General features: G+C 43.0%; 1 protein-coding gene across 5 annotated transcripts in view; it reads left to right on the plus strand.

The window, feature by feature from the left end:
• The window catches only part of CHD8 (chromodomain helicase DNA binding protein 8), an 89,748-nt gene that overhangs the window by 39,770 nt on the left and 26,382 nt on the right, over positions 1-23,596 (plus strand). For all 5 annotated transcript variants that reach the window (XM_073671134.1, XM_073671138.1, XM_073671139.1 and 2 more), the window contains exons 3-23: positions 6,639-6,998; positions 7,264-7,369; positions 11,074-11,350; positions 11,486-11,600; positions 11,759-11,944; positions 12,085-12,153; positions 12,242-12,297; positions 12,378-12,579; positions 15,323-15,460; positions 15,544-15,665; positions 15,772-16,015; positions 16,409-16,585; positions 16,695-16,838; positions 17,643-17,898; positions 18,001-18,211; positions 18,386-18,581; positions 18,724-18,891; positions 18,975-19,157; positions 19,942-20,052; positions 23,046-23,239; positions 23,387-23,586. In XM_073671134.1, coding sequence (XP_073527235.1) covers positions 6,639-6,998; positions 7,264-7,369; positions 11,074-11,350; positions 11,486-11,600; positions 11,759-11,944; positions 12,085-12,153; positions 12,242-12,297; positions 12,378-12,579; positions 15,323-15,460; positions 15,544-15,665; positions 15,772-16,015; positions 16,409-16,585; positions 16,695-16,838; positions 17,643-17,898; positions 18,001-18,211; positions 18,386-18,581; positions 18,724-18,891; positions 18,975-19,157; positions 19,942-20,052; positions 23,046-23,239; positions 23,387-23,586 — 3,715 coding nt within the window. The remainder of the gene's footprint in view (positions 1-6,638; positions 6,999-7,263; positions 7,370-11,073; positions 11,351-11,485; positions 11,601-11,758; positions 11,945-12,084; positions 12,154-12,241; positions 12,298-12,377; positions 12,580-15,322; positions 15,461-15,543; positions 15,666-15,771; positions 16,016-16,408; positions 16,586-16,694; positions 16,839-17,642; positions 17,899-18,000; positions 18,212-18,385; positions 18,582-18,723; positions 18,892-18,974; positions 19,158-19,941; positions 20,053-23,045; positions 23,240-23,386; positions 23,587-23,596) is intronic.

Genomic DNA, 23,596 nt, shown 5'->3' on the forward strand with positions numbered 1-23,596 from the left:
TGTCTTGCAGTATCTGTTCCTGTGTCTGAACTGAGTCCTGTCTATGTCTCCTGCCTTGCGGTATCAGTTCCCGTGTCTGAACTGAGTCCTGTCTGTGTACTCTTGCCTGTTGCCTTTCCTGGAGGCTGTATTTCCAGGGCTGTCTGAACACGCTCCTAGCCTGTTCCTCCCGCCTTCTAGGGGCCGATTACCTAGATCCGTTCCTGTATCTTGTCTGTCCTGTCTGAACACGCTCCTTGCCTGTTCGTCCCGCCTCTCTGGGGGCCGTATTCCCAGACCCGCTCCTGTATCCCGCTGCAGTGTCGGTCTCTTCCGTACACTCAGTTCCAGTCTGAACTCTCTCCTATCCTTTACCTGTTTTGCCTCTATGTCCGTTCCTTTCCTTTTTCTGCAGAGTCTGAACTCGTACCTAACTCCTGCTTGTTGTCTCTGTACTCCTGTTTGTTAGTTTGTGGTCCCCTCGCTACTTCACTGCAAGTACCCTGTGGGTATCTGGCTCTGCCTTTCCCTTCCTGTCTGTTCCGTGTGAACAGAGCCCTGTCCGTCCTGCTCTGACTCCTTGCTCACTGCTCCGGCAGCCTTGCTCCGCTCTTACCCTTTTGCTCACTGCTCCGGCAGTCCTGTCCTGCCCTGCTTCTGCCCGCTGCTCCGGCAGTCCTGTCCTGCCCTGCTTCTGCCCGCTGCTCCGGCAGTCCTGTCCTGCCCTGCTTCTGCCCGCTGCTCCGGCAGTCCTGTCCTGCCCTGCTTCTGCCCGCTGCTCCGGCAGTCCTGTCCTGTCCTGCCCTGCTTCTGCCCGCTGCTCCGGCAGTCCTGTCCTGTCCTGCCCTGCTTCTGCCCGCTGCTCCGGCAGTCCTGTCCTGCCCTGCTTCTGCCCGCTGCTCCGGCAGTCCTGTTCTGCCCGCTGCTCCGGCAGTCCTGTCCTGCCCTGCTTGTGCTTGCTGCTCCTGCAGCCCCGTCCTGCTCTGTTCTTGCCCACCGCTTTGGGCGTTCCCTCTCTGCTGTGGTTGTCTACCGCATCTGCGGTTCTGTGACCCAGTCTGTACTGGGTCTTAACCTTTCTGTGCTCCAGCCCGTCCTTTCGGCCAGTACCTCCCTGCCTGCATACTCGCCTGTATCCACCCCTCTGCATACCTGCCGTGTTTGCTTACATCCACCAGTCTGTGCCAGCCTAACCTGCCTGTTCCAGTAATTCCAGTGTGGGTCAACCCCCGTGTCCGGAGTTTGACCTGGAGTAGCACCTGGTCCCTCTGCCCGGTTTCTCCCTGGTGCACTGGCGTCGTATGCCGTCGTGCCACCTTGGTCGGATCGGCCAGATACTTAGTCACGCCCCTCCAGGCACTCTCCGGTCCATGGTCCAGTGGAACCACAACACCCGCACACGCCAGTCAGTCCGGGCGTGTGCATAACAATTAACAGAAATAAACACTTGAAATAGATCACTCTGTTTGTAATGACTCTATATAATATGAGTTTCACTTTTTGTATTGAAGAACGGAAATTAACTTTTTGATGATATTCTAATTTAGTGAGATGCACCTGTACATGGACAGCACACTAACCCATGTTATTCAATAGGGCTTTTCAGATTAAGTATTTTTCTCTCGGTCTGACTGTCAGTGAGAAAACTAATTGCAGCCTTACCCATTCAAGTCCATGGCTACGTAAAAAAAAAAAAAAATCTATCTTATCTCTTTCATAGATATATCTATAAATATAGATATCGAATCTCACAGGGAATATTAGAAATGTATCTGTAAAAATCAGATGCCACTCAGTTATAAACCTAGGAAACTGTTTTTGCTCATGTACATTTTTTTTTTTTAATGTAGATGTGTGAAAACTGATTTGCACGGACAAAAAAAGCGACACTCGTGTGAAAATTGTCCAACTTTTCTGTATGAAACTCGTATAGTTTTTCATACAGTTGTCTGCCTAAGAGCGCAGTCAGTCTTGTAAATCGGACTGAGATCTGAACGCGTAGTGCACAGACTGGCTGGCAACTCTCCCGAGCGTGACAGCTTCATTTATTTCTATGCAGCTGTTAACACTCGGGTTGGGAGGGCCACCTGCCAGTCCATGTACTGCATTCCGAGCTCGGTCCAATTTATACAGCCTCTTGGCTGTACCCTAAGGGCTCTTTCACACGTCAGTATTGCCGGTACGAGTGGTGACCGTTTCCACCCCTACCAGAGACACTGACACACGCAGACCCATTCAAATCTATGGGTCTGTGCACATGTCAGCGTGTTTCCCCGGACCGTGTGTCCGTGTGCACCACAGGCTGACATGTCTGTTTTTTTGCGGATACACTGTTCACAAAATGTGCCTCATGCTGAACACGCACAGATGACATTCGTGTATCGTGTCATCAGTGTGACACGTACCAACGCCTAGGAATCGGTATACAGTTAGCGCTGTTCCCAAGCGCCAGGTGCTGAATGCTGCCCTCATAATGGTTCCCTGCCAACGCTGTGATCAGCACCGGCAGGGACAATGATGAGGGTAGTAGTGTCCACCTGTGTAAAAATAAGAATAAAATCCTTATACTCACACTAAGTGTCCCCCACTGTAATCCGCTGACGCTGAGGAGCCGGGAAGAATGAGCTACGCCAGAGCTGTGCTCAGTGAGTGACAGGACTCCTTTTGCGGCAGAGGCTCATTCTCCCCGGGTCCTCAGTGTCTGCGGTCAGAGGATTACAGCGGGGGATTTTTAGGACAGGTGAGTATAAGGATTTTTTTTATTTTATTCTTATTTTTACACAGGGACACTGCGGGAGCACACTACTTCTACCCTCATCACTGTTCCTGTTGGTGCTGATCACAGCGCCGGCAGGGAACCATAATAAGGGCAGCTTTTAACACCCAGCGCTAACTGTACACGGATTCCCAGCCTCCGATACGTTTGATCCTGATGCGGCACAAGTGTGACACATGGGACATGGATATCTCCGGTACCAGAAATATACGGACATGTGAAACCGGCCTAAGACTGATGGATGTAACACCCTGCAAAGCATAAGTACTGCAGGGTATTTGATCCAGTATTCACCTGATCACTGGTCTTGGTAAGAAAAAGTGGCGCCCACAAACTATTACTACTAAATTTGTGCTCCAAATATCGATTCTTCCCTTTTAAGCTTTCTTTCCTGTGTGCACAGAAGTTTCCAAACACCTATAGGTTATTGTCAGACTCGGGAGAATTAGATTTATACATTGTTTTAGTTATTTTTTTTTTCCTAGTAACCATGGTGAAAAGTAAAAATTTGGGGCTAAAACAACATTTTAGTGGAAAATGCTCTAGCTGCTAGATTGATTTCTTAAGGAGTGCAGTTTCCAAATGGGGTCACTTTTGAAGGGTTTTCTGCTGTTCTGGCCAGGGCTGTGGAGTTGGTATAAAATGGACAGACTCCAACTCCTAAAATATATAATAAATTGTAAAGTAATTCAATGCAGTTTGTGGGGAATATTTTTTCATAAGAATTTGGGAAAGTTCTGAAATGTCCTATAAATGGCTGTCCTATTCCTGATCTAAGGGTCTAGACTTTTAGCAGAGATGAATCTGTGCTACAGTAAATTTATCACTTAAACATGAGCCGTGTATGAGGGAGTCGTGGAGTCGGAGGTTTGGCTTACTGACTCCACAGCCCTGGTTCTGGCACTTTTGAGGGCTCTGCAAGTGTACCTGCAGCCTATTCCAGACAAATCTGCACTCCAAAGGCCAAATAGTTTCTTCCCTTCCGAGCCCTGCCATGTGTGCAAACGGTTAATTAATTTCTGACCACACATGTGGCATCAGCATGCTTCAATGAAATTGCTTTACAAATTGTGGGGCCCATTTTCTTCTGTTACCCTTGTAAAAGGGAAAAATCTAGGGCTAAAATGTTTAAGTGGGAAAAATGTATTTTTTCTTGACCAAATGTTATAGACAGGGCGTCAGAGTTGGTGTCCATTTTGGTGGGAGTCGGAATAAAATGGACCAACTCCTAAAATATATAATAAATTGTGTGCAGAATGTGCTGTAAATGTTTTCATAAGAACTTGGGAAAGTTGTGAAATGTCCTATAAGGCTGTGTGCCCATGATGTGTTTTTTAAGCAATTCCTCTGCAGAAATACTTAAAAAAAAATGGTTGGTAGAAGGTCTGCAATGTTCCCCAATGATAATAAGCATGTGCTGTGCACATGCGGAAATTTCCGCTGCGGATTATCATTGCGGAAAACTCTACAGCATTACCATTAATTTTGCGGAATCACAGCGTTTTCGCCGCCATTGACTTGCATAATATCCGCATGACTACATGTGCACATGTGGACATTCTGCGATTCAATGTGCGGATGGTACCCGTGTTTGGAGAAGAGGAGACTCTCATCCAGACCCGGATACCATAGTACCTGTAAAAAAAAAAAAAAAAAAAAAAATTAAAATAAAAAAAATAAACATTATACTCACCTTCTGATGGCCCCCGATCTGCATAGCGATGCGTCCTGGTCACATGACTAAATGACGTCATGGAAGGTCCTTTTACACCACCGAGCCGTCCAAGGCATCGGACGCACCAGAGAAGGAGACCGGGGGCCATCGGAAGGTGAGTATAATGTTTTTTTTTCTTTATTTTTTACCATTTTTTATTCTTTTTTTAACTATTTAACTTGGTCACACTATATAAATCCATGCCGGTTGCATGGATTTATATAGTGTGACCAAGTTGTTAAGCGCTTTTCCAAGTGATGCTAAAATTGCTTGGAAAAAACGCTTGATAACCCGCATGCGGAAATGCATGCAAAATGCTTCACTTACGCTTGTCCCTGGCAGGAAAAAACGCATTTAAAATCTGCATGCTTTTTTTTTTTTTTTTTTCTGCCAGGGAGATGCAGAAACACTCAGGAAAAATCCTTTTAGTTGAGATGAATCTGTGCTGCACTTTATGTACACGCTCAGTAGTGAGGCCGGGCTGTGGAGTCGGAGGTTTGGCTTAACGATTCCACATCCCTGGTTATAAACGATTGTGAAGCACATGTGAGTCTATAAAGGTCACTACACCCCTATATGAATTACTTGAGGGGTGTAGTGTCATTTGTGGATGGCCTCCTCCATTTTGACACGAACTCTGCAAATGTCACATTGCATCCACAGTCTATTCCAGCTAAAATTGCGCTCCAAAAGTCAAACTGCGCTCCTTCATTTCCGAGCTCTGCTTGTGCCCAAACAATAGATTTCAACCACAGATGGGTTGTTGGCATTTAGGAAAAATTGCTTAATGGGAACCTGACAGCTGATACATGCTGCCTGTGGATCGGGCAGCATGTATCAGACGCTGGCTGTATTCAGCCATTTTGTTTTTCTCTGAATTACTGCGACATTTAAGAGTTAAACATGGTATAATAGCCCCTGGTGACCAAGTTGCATGAGAGACCAGTTGGACAGGTGGGCCCCCAGACGGGGTTCTCACTGCCCTGGAGTGTCAGGTCATTCGCTGTGTGCGTCTATAGGGAGAGACCTGATACTCAAGGGCAGCGGGCTCGGAGAAGCTGCTGAGGACTGGTTTTGTTTGACTAGTCTCCCGTGCGGCTCAGTCCCCGGCAGGTATTAAATCAGGGGTCTCAAACACGCGGCCCCTGAGGCTGCTTAATGCCGCCCGCAGGAACCGGAGCCCCCATAATGATTGCGGCCTGGTCCTGAGGACCGCTGAAGTCAGTGATTCTTTTCAGTTGAATGTTCTACAAGATGGGGACCAGTATGGGCACATTGCTACAAGATGGGGACTGGGATGGGTACATTACTAAAATTAATTAATTATTTGAGGTCAAAGAAACATTTTAGTTGAAAGAAAGCAATTTTTTATTCCTTTTAAGCACCAGAAGGGTTAACAAACTTCATGAATGCGGATCAAAGTCACTTAAAAACTGAACAGGACTGTAAAAAAAAAACAACAAAAAAAAAACATTTTTTATAAATTTAATTGAGAAAATGAAAATTGCAGGTAAGCATTAAACCCTTCTAACATCTTAACCAAATATAAATCCTGCTGATGTAATTCTGATAAATCTTAGTAACTATCTTGTATGGTATGGCAATCTATTATAGAAAAAAAATCAAAGTTTGAAAATTGCTAATTGCAACGGGAAGGCTATAAAATTACCTGCAGTTTTTGAGGAGGTTTTCGCCTAAAAACAAATTAAAAAAACACTGCGTGTTTATTAATTGCTTAATGGATTTGGTAAAACATTAAACAATTGCTCACAAAAAAAGTTTTAAAAACCTAAAACCACTAACAAAATGCCTAGAAAACGCCGCTTGAAATAGTTGTTTTTTTGCCCTGCCCAGACACTCCTGAAAATGTGGAAGTCCAATTTTGTTTTGTGCCATCATCTCACTGCACTATATATATAGTGTGTGTGTGTTGTTTTTTTTTTTTTTTTTTTTTGCTATTTATCAGTTCAATATATGATGGTAACATGATGGATTGACATTCAAAACTACAACTTGGGAGTAGGGGAGGAATAATCTAAAATGCAAAAAACCTAAAGTAGCCTGATAATGAAGGGCTTGGGACCTCATTTGTAAGCATGCTAGATGCTTCCCGTTGTATGAGCTGTGTTTTGGTTTCCAGTTGACCTGTAAACTTTTCTGTTCACTTAGGGGGATTCTAAACGCATCACACTTGTGCTTCAGCAACCCGCTCAGGCCGCTTCTGGAGCGCCGCAGGGCCAACGTCACTTGGTACTCGGTGGTCTTCCGGGAAAGCTTGTTCTTCAAGGAAACCAGTTGGCTGCTCTGACCCAGGCCAAGACTACTCAAGGACAACCAGCCAAAGTGGTCACTATTCAGCTGCAGATGCAGCAGCCTGGGGCAACGGGACAAACGCCTCAGAAGTTTCAGATTGTACAGCAGACGCCGGGTGGTCTGACTCTTGCGCCCGGAGGACAGCAGACACACATTATAAGTCAGCAAGGTGCTCAGAGGCTGTCTGTACCGCTCAAGGTTCTCTTACAGCCACAGGTGAGTGACAAAGCTGAAGGAGGCCAAGTGTTTCCAAGGACGCTGGGGGGTGGCATTGTGTGATTTTGTAATTAATGACCACTATCACATGATATGAAATGGCAACTTAGCCAGAAAAGGACAGGTCCTGGTAGCAGACATGCTGAGAAATTGAGGCTGTCAATTTATGTCTTGTGCCTTTTATCGAGATCTTCAAATGTTTACATTGGGCAACAGAAAAGGGTTTTTCTTAATAAATTGAACCTTCACTGATGTTTCTTACCAGGCTGGCTCATCCCAAGGTGCTCCACAAAGTCTGTCCGTGGTGAAGGTTTTGAATGCAAATGAAGTGGCGAATCTCACTGCTGGCTCCTCAATAATGAAAGTTGGAGGTAAGTTGTACGAGGCGAATACTACAGTTTCTGTCATAGTTGCCCCTCTATTATAATTTTGAGCAGGCATTCGTGAGGTCTTCTGACTTGCCTCTGTCTGTAATTCCTATATATGCTCATATTTGCTGTGCTTTTGTGTGCAAGATTTAGATCTGTGGGATTGTTGAATCTGAGGGGTTTTTTTTTGCAAGCCCAGTGCCCAGGAGATATTTGGGATTGATAGCGGATCACATGGTCTCCTGATCATGGAATGACTGTAACTTGTGATCAGGAGTTAACTGCAGTAACAGTGAATGCTGGTGATACTTACAGCTATTTAGGCTTCTCTCCTTTCTCTGCTAATGTGGCATTTCATTGTTGGTATAAGTGTGCCCACCTCCTGGTTCAAGATTAACCCAAAGTGCCTGCCTTTGGACCATTTATTGTTAACTTTAAAGGAGTTGGTCTAGGGAAAGTCTACTCTCTTTCACAGCATAGTGTATTAGGCTGCATGTTCACTAAGCGTTTTTCAAGCATTTTTGCCACAGAATTTCCGCAGCGAAAACGCTTAAAAAACGCTTGGTAATACGTGCCCCATGGTCCCCAATGATAATCCGCATGTGCTATGCACATGCTGCGGAAATCTCCGCTGCGGATTATCATTGTGGAAAAATATGCAGCATGTCCATTAATTTTGCAGACACACAGCTTAATTGCCGCCATTGACTTGCATTGAAACGCATATTATCCATGTCAGCACATTTGCACATACGGATATTAGGCGATTCTATGTGTGGATGGTACCCGGGTCTGGAGAAGAGGAGACTCTCATCCAGACTCGGGTACCATAGAACCTGAAGAAAAAAAATAAAAATATATAAAATTTAAAGATTATACTTGCCTTCCGATGGCCCCCGGTGTTTTCTCCACTCCGTCTGGTCTGTTGTATGGGTCGCGGTGGTGTGAAAGGACCTGCCATGACATCATTGAGTCATGTGACGGGTCACGCGACCGCTGACGTCGGCGGTCGTGTGAGCTGTCACATGACTCAATGATGTCATTGCAGGTCCTTTCACAACACCGCGACCCATACAGCAGACCATGCCGTTTGCATGGATTTATATAGTGTGACCAAGTTGCCAAGCACTTTCCAAGTGATGCTAAAATCGCTTGGAAAGCGTTTGATAACCCGCATGCAGAAATGCATGCAAAAACGCTTGACAAACGCTTCTACTGTACCTGGCGGGAAAAACGCATGTAAAATCCGCATGCGTTTTTCCTGCCAGGGAGAAGCGGAAAAAATATGCAGCATCTTGGGCACTTAGCCTTAGTAGTTGTCATGTGCACCGTGTACAGTTAAACTGAGGGAAGCCTATGGCCTGAACATTTCTATTTTTGCTCACATGCTCCACAATAAAGCTTTAATTAAAGAGGTTGTTCACTACTTTATCATTGATGACCTATCCTTATGATAGGTCATCAATGTCTGATCTGTCAGATTCCGGCACCCGGTACCCCCGCCGATCAGCTGTTATCGGTGTCGGCGCCTGCCGGCCGGAAGTACTCGCTTGCAGAGCTGGCCATCTTCTGGCCACCACGTGGTACTACACATCTGCTTCTTATTCAAATCAATAGATGGCATTCTAATACTTATTCATTGGGAACCCCACATATCACCACAAAATGAAGGTTCTAAGTTTCTAATTTTAATAGTACAGCACTTGATCGTGCACACTGCCTCCATTCTAACTGAAATCTACCTGATCGCTGTGCTTTACTTTCTGACAGTCCCATAGAGTTTGACTGTTGCAGCAGTGACAATGGAAAAAGATGTTGCAATCTGTCTCCAACTTGTTCCTTCCATACTTAGAAGACATAATGTTGTCCTTAAACATCATGGAGGCCATACAAAATACTAGATGTAGTAGTTTTTGATCTTTGGTGTATTCATTGCTCAACTAATTTAAATAAAACTGAAGATTTTGTAATGAATGTTATATTATTAACCTTTCATGTTATTGGTTTAAAAAATGTTGGAAGAAACGCTCTTGTCAAAATGTTGGAAATTGTTTTTGTGTTCAGTGAGATATTAAAATCTTACTTTTCAAAGGGGGCGCACTGTATATTTTCATTAGCTTTGTGCTAATTGCTTGCTGTAAATGGATCTGTAAGGACTACCCTGTTTCCCCGAAAATAAGCCCTAGCAGGAATTGTTTTTGCCTTTTTGGAGTAGGCTTGATGTATAAGCCCCACTCCAATAATAAGCCCTAGTTGCGGTTCAATGAGGAAGTGTCCAGGCTGCTAACAAAAAAAAAAAAAAGTTAAAGAATACAGCAGGACCCTTAATTAAAGAAAGCAGACACCCCCAAAAGAAAGCATACAATAAAATATAAATACTGTGTGTATTTAGTCAGTTGGTGACACCACATACAACGGAGAAAGAGCTATAGAGTGGGAATAAATGCCCACCTCAAAATTCATAGTTATCCCAATGTCAAGTACAATACAGCAAAACGTGAGTGTTTATATTAAAACGTAACTTTTACTAAGTCATTAAAATGAAAAACCGCTGCCTAAAAAAGGAAAAATGGGCTCCAACTAGGGTATATGACCTTTGGCATAAGGTGGAGGCCCAGGATCCTACAGGATTAGACAGACAGGAGGGACCCACTTTACTCCGCACTAATTACCATAGAGACCCTACTTGTGCTACAGGTCCCCTGAAAACGCCATCGAGGGAAGAAACACGTAGGGATGCACACAGGGAGAGTGCAGGCCTCCTTATTAGGGCCAGTTGTGGACTGCCCTTGTCAGGGTGGGAGCTTTTGTGGATTCAGGCTATTGTAGTCCCTATAGGGATATATAGGCCATACTGTATCCCATATCTCCTGGATGGATTCTTACCAGATAACTTTGCCCAGCAATGATTTGTGATGAGTGTTTTTTCTAATTCTGGCTCACTAGTGGAGGGTGGACCAGGATTTGAACTTTTTTTTTTTTTTACTCTTGGGTTTTATTATAAAAGGTTGGGCCTCCACCTTATGCCATAGTTGGAGCCCCTTTTCCCTTTTTTAAGCAGCACTTCTTTTTCACTTTAGTGACCTAGTAAAAGTTGTTTTAATATAAACGTTCACATTTTTCTGCATTGCACCACATAAAACAAATTAAATAGGGAAAGTTATGAACATATAAATTACTGTAATAATCCTGAGAGGAGTATTCACCAAATGATGTATAGCCATGAATAAATTATAAAAGGATATCTTTATTACTTGTATTAAATATCACAAAAGATTAAAAACTAGAAGAGTACTTGTAATTTATTCATTGCTATACCTCATTTCTGAATACCATAATTTTAGTTACAGAAGATGATGACATGACTGAATAAATGTTGATTTTTGTTCATGAATACCGGTTCATGTAGATTGTTGACCATGGGAAAAGGAAATACTGTAGGATCTCAAGAAGTTCATGATGGAAGTCAGGGTTTGGAGAGTTATGATGATGCTCCAGAATGTGATGATATGATTATATTTGAATAAATGTTGATATTTTGTTAAAAAATAAATTATGCATTGTTCCTAGAAAAATATCCCATAGAAATAAGCCCTAGTGCATTTTTCGGACCAAATAATACAAGACCCCGCCTTATTTTTGGGGAAACACTGTAGCAGTGTGACGTCATGTTCTGGTGTTGTCTGAATACGTTTTACATTCTGTAGTTGGTGAATCACGTAAACTGGATAATCAGAAGAAGCAGGAAAAGGCAAACCGCATTGTGGCTGAGGCCATTGCCAGGGCGCGTGCACGAGGAGAGCAAAATATTCCCCGAGTCCTAAATGAGGATGAACTTCCAAGTGTCAATGCTGATGATGATGATGGAAGTCGGAAAAAGAGGAAGAAAAAGAAGGGTGATCCTGGAGATGGCTCTATTCATGACAAGTTCAAGAAATCGAAATCCTGTAGCAGCTCACGGTCTAAGAGCAAGTCGAAGCCTAGGTGAGTACTATCTCAATGCCGGTCTACACGTCACGTGGTGTTTAGTACACGGCACCTAACCTCAGAAGTAGTGATCACTGCGGGGGGGGGGCGCAGTAGTAAATCCTTTGTGTGATGTCTCTACTTTGTTTGCAGTACTATCACACCCATTGTGAGTAAAAAAAGGAAGCGAAACCCATCATCTGATAATTCTGATGTTGAAGTGGTGCCATCTCAAGCTTCTCCAGGCGAGGATGAAGATAGTGTTCAGGTACTGCACTAGAAATAAGATGGCGGTCTGCAAATTCCCTTTCTTCTGTGAATAGAGAATTTATTTTGTTGAGGTACCCCTTTAGGTCAAAGTCTTCCACTTTGTTTCAACTGTTAAATTAGAAAATAAATTACTGCGTTTTTTTTCCTCTAACAAAGAAGAGACGATCAAACCGCCAGGTGAAACGTAAGAAGTACACTGAAGATTTAGACATTAAAATCACTGATGATGAAGATGATGAGGAAGTTGATGTGACCGGTCCTGTGAAGAGTGAGCCAGTCCTCCTGCCTGAACCAATCTTATTGCCTGACCATGAGACTGTTCCTTCCATGCAGTTCTTTGTTGTGAGTAGATTTCTACAGACTTTTTTTTTTTTTTTTCCCCATGTGCTGTAACTGTTTTAACCTAGGATGTTAGATTCTGACCAGATTGTACCAGGAAAAATAATTTATTTGCACTTATTTTCTTTTACATCCATTTTTAGGAAAACCCAAGTGAAGAAGATGCTGCAATTGTAGACAAAATCTTGTCTATGAGAGTGGTGAAAAAAGAGGTGCGGAAACGTTGTGATTAATCATTGGATATAGTTTACTCTTTTTATTGTTTTCTGATTTAGTTTGGTTGTGTTTCTCCCATTCCAGCTCTCTACAGGAGGCTACATTGATGCAGAAGAGTTTTTTGTCAAGTATAAGAATTAGTGAGTATGCCTGTTTGTGTTTTCGATTGCATATGCTGCCTTTTTGGACTCTGGTAATTAAATCTATCCCTTCTTTCCAGCTCTTACCTGCATTGTGAATGGGCAACAATTGAACAGCTAGAGAGGGACAAACGCATCCACCAGAAGCTCAAACGATTTAAAACCAAGATGGCGCAGATGCGTCATTTCCTGCCAGAGGATGAAGAACCCTTTAATCCCGACTATGTTGAGGTTGATCGAATTCTAGATGAATCACATAGCATTGATAAAGACAATGGGGAGGTATGTCACATCTTTCACTTATTTGTCACTAAACAGGAGAGGGCAGGTGCTTGGGTGACACTTGTACAAACATTGAAGTTGTGAGTCTTGTAAATGATAGGCAGTAATGTATATTTTTTCTTTTGTGGAACTCTTTGTTGCTGATGTTTCTAAACAGAATTATGTGTTGATAAACCTGAGACGCTCCTACTACAGCACCAGATAATTGCTTCTCACTAACTGAAGCACTGATTTGTTGAGCGTACAGAAAGTAATAGAAATTGTTGGTAGATCCTTACCTGGAGTTATACTGTATACATGTTGTGGATGTCATACTGGCTCTGACACAATATGATGCATGTAATGGTAGATCACCTACTTGCTCTGTAGAAGCCATGTTTTATATACAGTATTTCTCCTAGAAAATTATTGCAATTATACATGTTTTGCTATACACCTATTTATTTCCTTTGTGTGTATTGAAACAACACAAAAAAACAGAGGGAAAAAAAGGCAAATTGTAATAATTTCACACACCACTCCAAAAACTGGGCCTGACAAAATTGTTGGCACCCTTAACTTAATATTTGGTTGCACACCCTTCGGAATAAATAACAACTACAATCAATCGCTTCCTATAACCATCGCTTCTTCCACCTCTCAGCTGGAATTTTGGACCACTCTTCTTTTGCAAACTGCTCCAGGTCTCTCATGAAGGCGCCTTCTCACAACAGCAATTTTAAGATCTCTCCACAGGTGTTCAATTGGATTTAGGTCCGGACACATTGCTGGCCACTTCACAACTCTCCAGTGCTTTGTTTCTATCCATTTCCGGGGGCTTCTTGAAGTATGTTTGGGGTCATTGTCCTGCCGGAAGACCAATCACCTAGGGCGCAAACCGAGCTTTCTGACACTCAAAATCCTTTTCATAATCTTCAGATTTCATAATGCCTTGCACACAGTCAAGGCATCCGGTGCCAGAGGCAGCAAAACAACCCCAAAACATCTTTGAACCTCCACCATATTTGACAGTAGGTACTGTGTTCTTTTATCATACCGTTTTCGGTAAACAGTAGAATGATGTGCTTTAACAAAAAGCTCTATCTTGGTCTCATCTGTCCACAAGACTCTTTCCCAGAAGGATTTTGGCTTACTCACATACATTTTGGTAAACTGCAGTCTAGCTTGTTTGTCTCTGTGTCAGCAGTGGAGTCTACCTGGGTCTTCTGCCATAGCGTTTCATTTCATTCAAATGTCAACAGATAGCTGATGCACCCTGGGCCTGCAGGACAGCTTGAATTTATTTGGAACTTGATTGGGGCTGCTTATCCACCATTGAACTATCCTTCGTTGCAACCATTCATCAATTTCTCTCTGCTGTCCAGGTTCAGGGAGATAAGTTACAGTGCCATGGGTTGTAAACGTCTTGATTATGTTGCGCACAGTGGACAAAGGAACATCATGATCTCTTGAGGTGGACTTGCAACCTTGAGATTGTTGATATTGTTAAACAATTTTGGTTCTCAGGTCCCCAGATAGTTATCTTCTTATCTTTCTGTTCTCCAAGCTTACTGTGGGACACAGACGCACAATGCAAAGATTGAGTCAACTTCTCCCCTTTTTATCTGGTTTCAGGTGAGATTTTCATATTGCCCACACCTGCTACTTGCCACAGGTAACTTTTGAATGAGCATCACATGTTTTAAACAAAGTTGGTTACCCACAATTTTCGAAAGGTGTCCACAATTTCAGGCCCTTTTTTGGTGTTTTGTGTGAAATTATGTCCAATTTGCCGTTTTTTTATTTTTGTGTTACAATACACTAAAAAAAAATAAAGATGTGCATAACAAAACGTGTAATTGCAATAATTTTCTGGGAGAAATACTTCATTTTCTGGAGCAATTTCAATGGTGCCAACACTTTTGGCCATGGCTGTATGGTCTGCTGTTTTACAGGTGAGAAAAATCACCTGAAGGCTGCAAAAAGGACAGATCGAGCATAAGAGGAGCCCTTTAAATTTTACATTTATGGGGCCTACAAATTTCTGTTTACTGCACCGAAGATGAGGTTATGGTTATTAAGACCTCAATGGTCTAATACAGGGGTGGGGAACCTTTTTTCTGCCTGGGCCATTTCGATATTTAGACAAAAATTGTGGGGCTGCACAAAATCATCAACTTGAAATTTATCCTGCTATATTTGGTCAAACAATTAAGTGACTCACTTCTAATGTGATGGCTGGAACTGCTTCTCTTTGGTGTGTCTGTGATGTTAGCTGGTATTGATGTTATTCACAACGACTTTTCCAGATTTGCGTTGGTCTGGAACGCAGATGATATTACATTGCAGGTCTCCTCACAGGGTGAAATCGCTGCTCACATTGCATTTATAGAACTCGAGCAGTGGGGGGCCTGCAGTATATTCATCACGTAGGAGACATTGGGGCTGCAGCACGTGCATGGCACAGGAGACCCTGGGGGCATGTGCATGACACGGGAGACGCTGGGGGCTAAGGTTTAGTTTACCTAACTTGCTAAATCAGAATATCCTTTATCATCTACTGAATACAAGAACAGTTATCTCTGGCCCATGGCGATGAAGTGCATTGCTCTGCATCATTCAATCTGCTCTGACAACAGTCGGGGTCTCAGCTGGCCAGAACACCCCTTTTAAATTAGAGTTCACACCAAACATTACCTGGAAATATAAACTTGTATATGTGTGTGAAATAATCTGAGTTAAAGGTGGTAATTCCCTCTTTCAGCCTGTTGTGTATTATCTGGTCAAGTGGTGTTCCTTGTCTTATGAAGACAGCACTTGGGAACTTAAGGAAGATGTAGACGATGGGAAGGTGGAGGAGTTTAAGATTATAGAATCTCGTCAGCCCAGTCTGAAGCGTGTGGTGAGTAGCTGCTCCGTTGTTAAGGTACATCCTTTAACCTCCATACTTCCTTTTAGTAAACTGACCTAATTTGTTCTCATTAGGCAAGGCCGGCCGCTACATCTTGGAATAAATTAGATCTCACCCGAGAGTATAGGAATGGAAACCAGTTGAGGGAATACCAGTTAGAGGGGGTGAATTGGCTGCTATTCAATTGGTACAACAGGTGAGACTCATGGCTGTCATTATCACATCAATATTTTATGTGTTTGCATTCTATTCCTTGCAATTCCAGATAACCATTGTAACCATCTGCATGTTTGTCATTGCAGGCAAAACTGTATTCTGGCTGATGAAATGGGCCTGGGAAAGACAATCCAGTCCATTACATTTTTGCAAGAAGTGTACAATGTCGGAGTCCGGGGGCCATTTCTAGTTATTGCTCCGCTTTCCACCATTACTAACTGGGAGAGGGAGTTTGCAAGTTGGACGCAAATGAACACCATTGTATACCATGGCAGCCTGGCTAGCCGACAAATGATTCAGCAGTATGAAATGTACTGCAAGGACTCAAAGGTTCGTCTCTTACTTCAGTAATTGGTATATGGATTAGGTGGGGGCCCAGCTGCGAATATCCCACCAATTAATGTATTGTAAATCTCAACACCAGTTTCTGGTTGTGAGTGGGGCTGTATTAGGAATACCCTGAATAGGCTGTATTGTTTTCTTTTCATATCACAATTATACTGCACGTATAATTTTCCGTCCCAGTTGCATAAAAGGACCTCTTAATTCTCAGGGTGTAACATGGAGGAGTAAGCAATGTGTTATCACAATAAAACCTTAAGAGAAGATGTGTGAAGGCTCTTCTGGCCCATAACATTGCTATGCTGTACACTTCTTAGATTTATTCTTCCCTGTAAATTTGGACATTACTTTGACCATGTTCTTCTTGATATCCATCTACAGGGTCGTCTGATCCCCGGGGCTTATAAGTTTGATGCCTTGATCACCACATTTGAAATGGTGCTTTCTGATTGCCCCGAGCTGCGGGAAATAGAATGGCGCTGTGTTATCATTGATGAAGCTCATCGTCTAAAGAACAGAAACTGCAAATTGTTGGATAGCTTGAAGCACATGGACCTGGTGAGCTTAAAAATATGTCTTTTTTTATTTTTTACCATGTTGGCTTTGGTAGGAGGTGGATCAGCAAGCACCAATACTTCATTGAATTATTTTTTTTTTTAATTCCCAGGAGCACAAAGTCCTATTGACTGGGACACCATTACAGAACACTGTGGAGGAGCTTTTCAGTCTGTTACATTTCTTAGAGCCAACTCAGTTTGCTTCAGAGGCAGAGTTTCTGAAAGACTTTGGAGATCTGAAAACGGAGGAGCAGGTACTAAGAAGCATGGCGTTTATGAGAAATCACTAAGAAATAATGTGCATATATTTACTGAACTGCACAAATCCCATTGGCTCAATTACTACTTTCATTTATTTACAGGGACTTTATCACAATTTTCTTTAACATTTATCCACAGGATAGTTGATTTTATGTGCTCTGGGAACACCCATGGTTTTCACACCTACCAATCATGAGAACCTGATCTATTCTAACAGGGATTCCTTCTTTTCTGTCCATACTGTGGTGGGGATTGAATGGAGCAGCATGGTCGCACATGGCTCCTGCTGCTTCATTTGTGACTGTTGCTGCTTTATTCGAGTAATGGAGATGGCGAAGTGAAATACTAAAATCTTAATCCATCCTAGACACTGAACTAGGAGTCAGCGATTTGTGGTAACAGGTCACACATTTTTAGACCCGATCACAATGAGCAGCAATAAGGGAATCGGGGGAGGGGGGGGGGGTCCTGTTCTCATGATTGTAGGGGCTGTCCGCAGGTTTAAAAAAACAAAACAAAAAAAAAACGTAGGAAAACTCTTTAATTAAAGAAACCCTTGCCCAGTGCAGTTGGTCAGCGGCCTCTGAACGGCTGCAGCCTTCACTGTCCATTTGTACAGGAGGTGTCTCTTCCTGTTATACTTGTGCAAAGGATAACACGATCCCAAGTTTTCTGTCCAGTATAATTTTCTGCTGTTTTATTAATTGGCAGTAATAGAGGATTACAGGGTAAAGGAAGGAGGGTACACAGCAACTTATCAGGACTAGCACATCCTGACATGTAGCTCTCATTTTTAGGTACAAAAGCTACAAGCCATCTTGAAGCCAATGATGCTGAGAAGGTTAAAAGAAGATGTCGAGAAGAATCTTGCTCCTAAACAGGAAACGATCATTGAAGTTGAATTAACCAATATTCAGAAGAAATATTACAGGGCTATTCTGGAAAAGAATTTTTCATTCCTGACTAAAGGTGCCAGTCAGTCTAATACGCCCAATTTGCTTAACACCATGATGGAACTGCGGAAATGCTGCAACCACCCCTACCTCATTACTGGTACGTGTGCACCATTACACATATTTGCATGGTTTCCATAGATTCATTCCTTCTTTTATCTTTCTCACTGTTGTATTTTATTTTTTGTTTTTGTCTGTGAAGGAGCGGAAGAGAAGATACTGTTTGACTTCAGGGAAGCTACCCCAATAATCCCTCTAGACTTCCACTTACAAGCTATGGTGCGCTCCTCTGGCAAACTAGTTCTAATAGACAAGCTTCTGCCAAAGCTTAGAGCTGGAGGCCACAAGGTCCTGATCTTTTCCCAAATGGTTCGGTGTTTGGATATACTAGAGGATTATCTCATCCAGCGTAGGTGAGCACTGTTCAGCTCCTCAGGTCATCAACTCTATTCCTGCTGAAATCCAATTAGACTTTTTTTATTTTTGGGAGTTCTGGTCAAAGTTGTTCCCACAATCTGTTCTAAAGCTACGATTTTTATAGTTTTACTAGATTTAACAGGCAGCTTGTGTTATTTCCATAAATCTAGGTATCTTTATGAAAGAATTGATGGTAGAGTTCGTGGGAACATGCGGCAAGCTGCAATTGATCGCTTTAGCCGGCCGGATTCTGACCGCTTCGTATTCTTGCTGTGCACACGTGCTGGAGGACTTGGGATCAACCTGACCGCTGCAGATACATGCATTATCTTTGATTCCGACTGGAATCCTCAAAATGACTTACAGGTATTAATGATGATCACACTTTTTAATATTATAAATGAATGACATTTCTTATGATCTCTGTACCAAATGTGTGTTTTATTTTGCTTTGCACAAAATTAAGAATGAATTATTATTATTTTTTTTTTTTTTTATAATCTCTAAGGCACAAGCTCGTTGTCACCGAATTGGACAAAGCAAGGCAGTAAAAATATACCGGCTTATAACCCGCAACTCCTATGAGAGGGAGATGTTTGACAAGGCTAGCCTAAAGTTAGGGCTTGATAAAGCTGTACTTCAGTCGATGAGTGGTCGGGAGAACCACATTAGTGGGGTGCGTACCTGTTGGAAGAAATCACACGTATTTTCTGTTTATGATTTGATAAAACCTAACCTTTTAATCTGTGATCCTATCAGCCAATCCAACAGTTTACAAAGAAAGAAATTGAAGACCTTCTTAGGAAAGGCGCCTATGCTGCCATCATGGATGAAGATGATGAAGGTTCTAAGTTTTGTGAGGAAGACATTGACCAGATTCTCTTGAGGCGAACCACCACGATTACCATAGAGTCGGAGGGAAAAGGATCAACATTTTCCAAGGTTTGCTTCTTCTCAGATCTTCAGTATTTTCAGTATCTATGTTTGTTTTAATTTTTTATAAAAGATGGTGAAAATAGTAAATTCTCAAAGCCCATGAAATGTAATACACTAACTAAAGATTGGTAATGATGGGTGGCACAGAGCATACACCTATACATCTATTGGTTTACCTGTGTAGCTTTTTAAAGGCATTGTGAGCTTAAGTAGGATAGCCAGTTTAGCACTTTCTCAGATAATGTACAACTAATATGGTGACCGATGAACATGGCTCATTGAGCTACATAATGGTAACTGCAGTGTCAAAAATGAAAATCCTTGACTCTATCCAGCCATTTTAGGTGTTGAGTGCAGTAGGAAATGTTCTATTTTGACATGGAAGGTTCTTAGAGTTATTCTCAAGTTGTCTCTTGAGCAGCTGGCAACTCTGTCTTCTTGGTTTCCGGCACTGCAGGCACTCCTTCTTGAGTGACCGTTCTGATGAGTAGCAAAATCGTAGCACAAGTTCTGCTGTTGCATTCACATAACCTAACAGGGCATTTAAACACGCACACAGGTCAGGACAGTGAGAGCACTGATGCTCTGGGATTGAGAATACACAGGACTGGTAAGAGCCCTGTCAAGGCAGGCACTAGTGACCAAGCTCAATGGAAACCAACTGTATTCTATGAATGACAGCAGATAGAAAAAGCAATTAAGTTGCAATCTTGCTTATTTTCATGCGGTCTAACTAAAGCAATATAAGAACTTTAGAATACCCCTTTAATGGATTCAATTTCTCTTTCAGGCCAGCTTTGTTGCTTCTGAAAATAGGACTGATATTTCACTCGATGATCCTAATTTTTGGCAGAAATGGGCCAAGAAAGCCGATTTAGACCTGGATCTTCTCAGCAGTAAGGTAAGTTCACATATGTGGAATTGGCACGCATATGTTATTATAATTTGTTCCCATCTAGTTAATGGTGGTGCTAGAGCTTCTCAGTCTGTCATGACTATTAAAATCCATACATGAAGTGTGAGTTGGCAGTGAAATCTGCAGATAGAAGCGTTTCCCCACCTTAGATTTCCATATCATATGAACTGGAGAACTGACTGCATTTATAGGCTGTCTCCACTAAATTGAGGGAGAGATGCAGAAGCAACTGTAATTTCCTTTTCTTAAGGATGAATAGAAAGATCAGTGTGACTCGTCATAGTGCTGTCCATTTTCTTTTTTTCCATTTAACCCATGCAAACATCCATTTTAAAAACTGATCCGTGTCTCCGGTTAGAGAGACTCGGAGCATTTCCTATTCGGCTCCATGTTACGGATCAGACTACCATTAACTTCTATGAGGATCTATACCAGGGGTGCACAACATTTATTTATTTTTTTTGGCCCAAGGATCACATTGCTGTACTAAACTAATCCCAAAGGCTGCATATTTTTTTTTTAAAGTGGTAGGTAATGAATACATCACTGGAACCTATTTTTGATTATTTAAAGAGTTTGTTACAAAAAAAAAAAAAAAAAGTTTGAACACACACTAAGGCTGTGTGCCCACGATGCGTTTTTTAAGCGTTTCCGCAGCGGCAAAAAAACGCTGCAGAAATGCTTAACCGCATGGTAGAAGGCCTGCCATGTCCCCAATGATAATCCGCATGTGCTGTGCACATGCTGCGGAAATTTCCGCTGCGGATTATCATTGCGGAAAAAAACGCAGCACTACCAATTATTTTGCGGAAGCGCTGCGTTTTCGCCGCCATTGACTTGCATTAGAACGCACCAATTCCACAAGACTACATCTGTACTTGAGTAATTGGCGCGTTCTAATGTGCGGATGGTACCTGGGTGTGGAGGAGAGTCCTCCACAGCCAGGTACCATTAAAAAAAAAAAAAACTGTAAAAAAAGAATAAAATAAAAACTAAATGTATACTTACCTTCTGGCGGCCCGCGGTGCGCTCCTCCTTGCTTCCCGGCACTTCGCGATGGAATGAAGGACCTGCGCTGACGTCAGAGTCATGTGACGGGTCACGCGACGCTGACGTCGGCAGGTCCTTCAGTGTACCGCAGCCGGGACCGAGCGAAGCAAGACAGCACGGGCCATCGGAGGGTAAGTATATATTTATTTTTTTTACATTCTCGAGTGTCACAATATAAATCCATGCCAGTTGCGTGGATTTATATCGTGTGACCAAGTTGACAAGCACTTTCCAAGTGATACTAAAATCGATTGGAAAGGGCTTGACAACCTGCATGCGGAAATGCAAGTGAAGAACGCTTCACATCCGCATGTCACCTGGCAGGAAAACGCATGTACAATCCGCATGCGTTTTTTTCTGCCAGGGGAGATGCAGAAACGCTCAGGAAAAAATCCTGAGCATTTCTGCATCGTGGGCACATAGCCTAAAACTGAGTTTTTTGTACATGAATGCAGTCCCAAAATCAGTCAGTACATGAATGCAGCACCAAGCTTGGTACAATGGTAAGGAGATGGTAGCAGTTGGTGTAACCAGCGATCATCAGACTGTGGACCATACAGGAACCACAGTACTGATGAGATATAGTCAGAATCACAAATATATATTTACATCCAGATCCCTCATAGGTGACATCTTTGATCGGAGTAGCTTCCATCCGTGTTGTCTTCATGTAGGCAGCACCTCCCGACTTGGCACCCTTAAAAATAAAAGTATCTCCTATGCTCGGCCTCTGAATGAATAAATAATTGTCCCCTCACTGTTCTTCCTGCACAAAATGCCCCCCCCCCCCCACTACCCTTTTCCAAAATATCCCTCCACACTTCCTTTCTGTATAATACCCCCACTCAATAATCCCCCCCCCCCCACATATCTCCCAAACTGCCCCTTTCCAAGTTCTCACCTCGCAGCCCCTCTCCATACTATGCCCCCTTTCACATTTCCCCCTAATTGCTACATAATGTGCCATTGTAGTAACACAGCCCTCCCCTGCCCCTCCTCTAAAATAACATGACATTTAATCTTCAGCTCCTCCATGGAGCGCTTACAGGAGCCCAACGTCTTCTCTGCCTGTGTGATCCCGGCACCAGCAGAAATGTGATGGCATCAGCCGCATGCTGACCTCTTCACGCTGCTGCACGTCTGGTCAGGGGCTGACAGGCGATGCTCTGCCCCAGTCCCGGAACCACAGTGTTCAAATGTATTCGCGTTTGAAAGAAGGAGCCGGCCCATCCCAGACAGCCCCATGGGCCGCACAACATGCCTTGGTGGGCTGCATGCAAGCTGTATGTTGTGCAGGACTGATCTAAACAAAAGTAATAAAACATAGAAGATCTACTTTGTACTTCTGACTTGGCACTGAGTTTTATCTTTTTTTAACAGATTCATTGCTAAGAGTCAGTGGATAACAGCAAAAGTTCAGATGGGCAAATTTCACGGTCCATATACGGACCACAATGCCCAGACTGACCGTATGTCTCCCAAGCCAAACTTCTAGCCTCCATAGCCACATGTTATGGCATTGCATTCTTATCTAAATCGAGCCTTTTGGTGAAAAAAAAAATAAACTGATGCAACTACCATGACACTTGAGGAAAAAATTGCTCTGTTTCTCGAGGAATGTGTTTGACATGGAGGCTGGTGATGAATGTTGACACATGAGAACGGCAGATGTGGTCCAAACCCATTCAGTTATGTAAACCAGCTTTCTTGCCACCCACACATATTTTGCAAAATCCTTCCTCATGAACTGTAACATGCAGAAACGAGCATAAGTGCGCAGTCAGACGGTGGTGTTACTTGTACACCTCATTGCTCGGACTGGCCGTCGGCTCTCCAGTCTGAGGATTGTGATGCGATCCTTGTGTGAGTAATATGGCCGTCTGACAGCGCCTTAATGCAAAACCTTTTTTTTTCCCCCTCTTTTGCAGAACACACTGGTAATTGACACGCCTCGTATTCGGAAACAGACTCGGCACTTCAGTAATAAGGATGACGATATGGTAGAGTTCTCCGATTTAGAAAGCGATGATGAGGACCGGCCAAGAGCTCGGCGTCAAGATCGTAAAAATGCTTATGGTCGCACAGACTGTTTTAGAGTGGAGAAGCATCTGCTTGTATATGGGTGAGGCACTGAATGACTTCACGTGTTACAGCCTCAATAGATTATGGCTCCTGTACTGTGGCTAAATGCTGATGATCTGCACATAACCCTGTTTAGTGGAGGTTGTCGTTTTCTTGGTTTACTTACATTGTCCCTTGTCTGGATTAGATGGGGCCGTTGGCGGGACATTTTATTACATGGCCGCTTTAAGCGTGGAATGACTGAACGGGACGTGGAGAGAATCTGCAGAGCCATCTTGGTGTATTGTCTGTTACATTACCGTGGAGATGAGAACATAAAAAGCTTCATCTGGGACCTCATCACTCCTGCAGAAAATGGCAAAACGAAGCAGCTGCAAAATCACTCTGGTAATCCTCC

The sequence above is a fragment of the Phyllobates terribilis genome, unplaced genomic scaffold (genome assembly GCF_046119375.1).
Source record: "Phyllobates terribilis strain yellow unplaced genomic scaffold, ASM4611937v1 Scaffold_1__5_contigs__length_1240528914, whole genome shotgun sequence".
Classification (NCBI taxonomy): Eukaryota; Metazoa; Chordata; class Amphibia; order Anura; family Dendrobatidae; genus Phyllobates; species Phyllobates terribilis.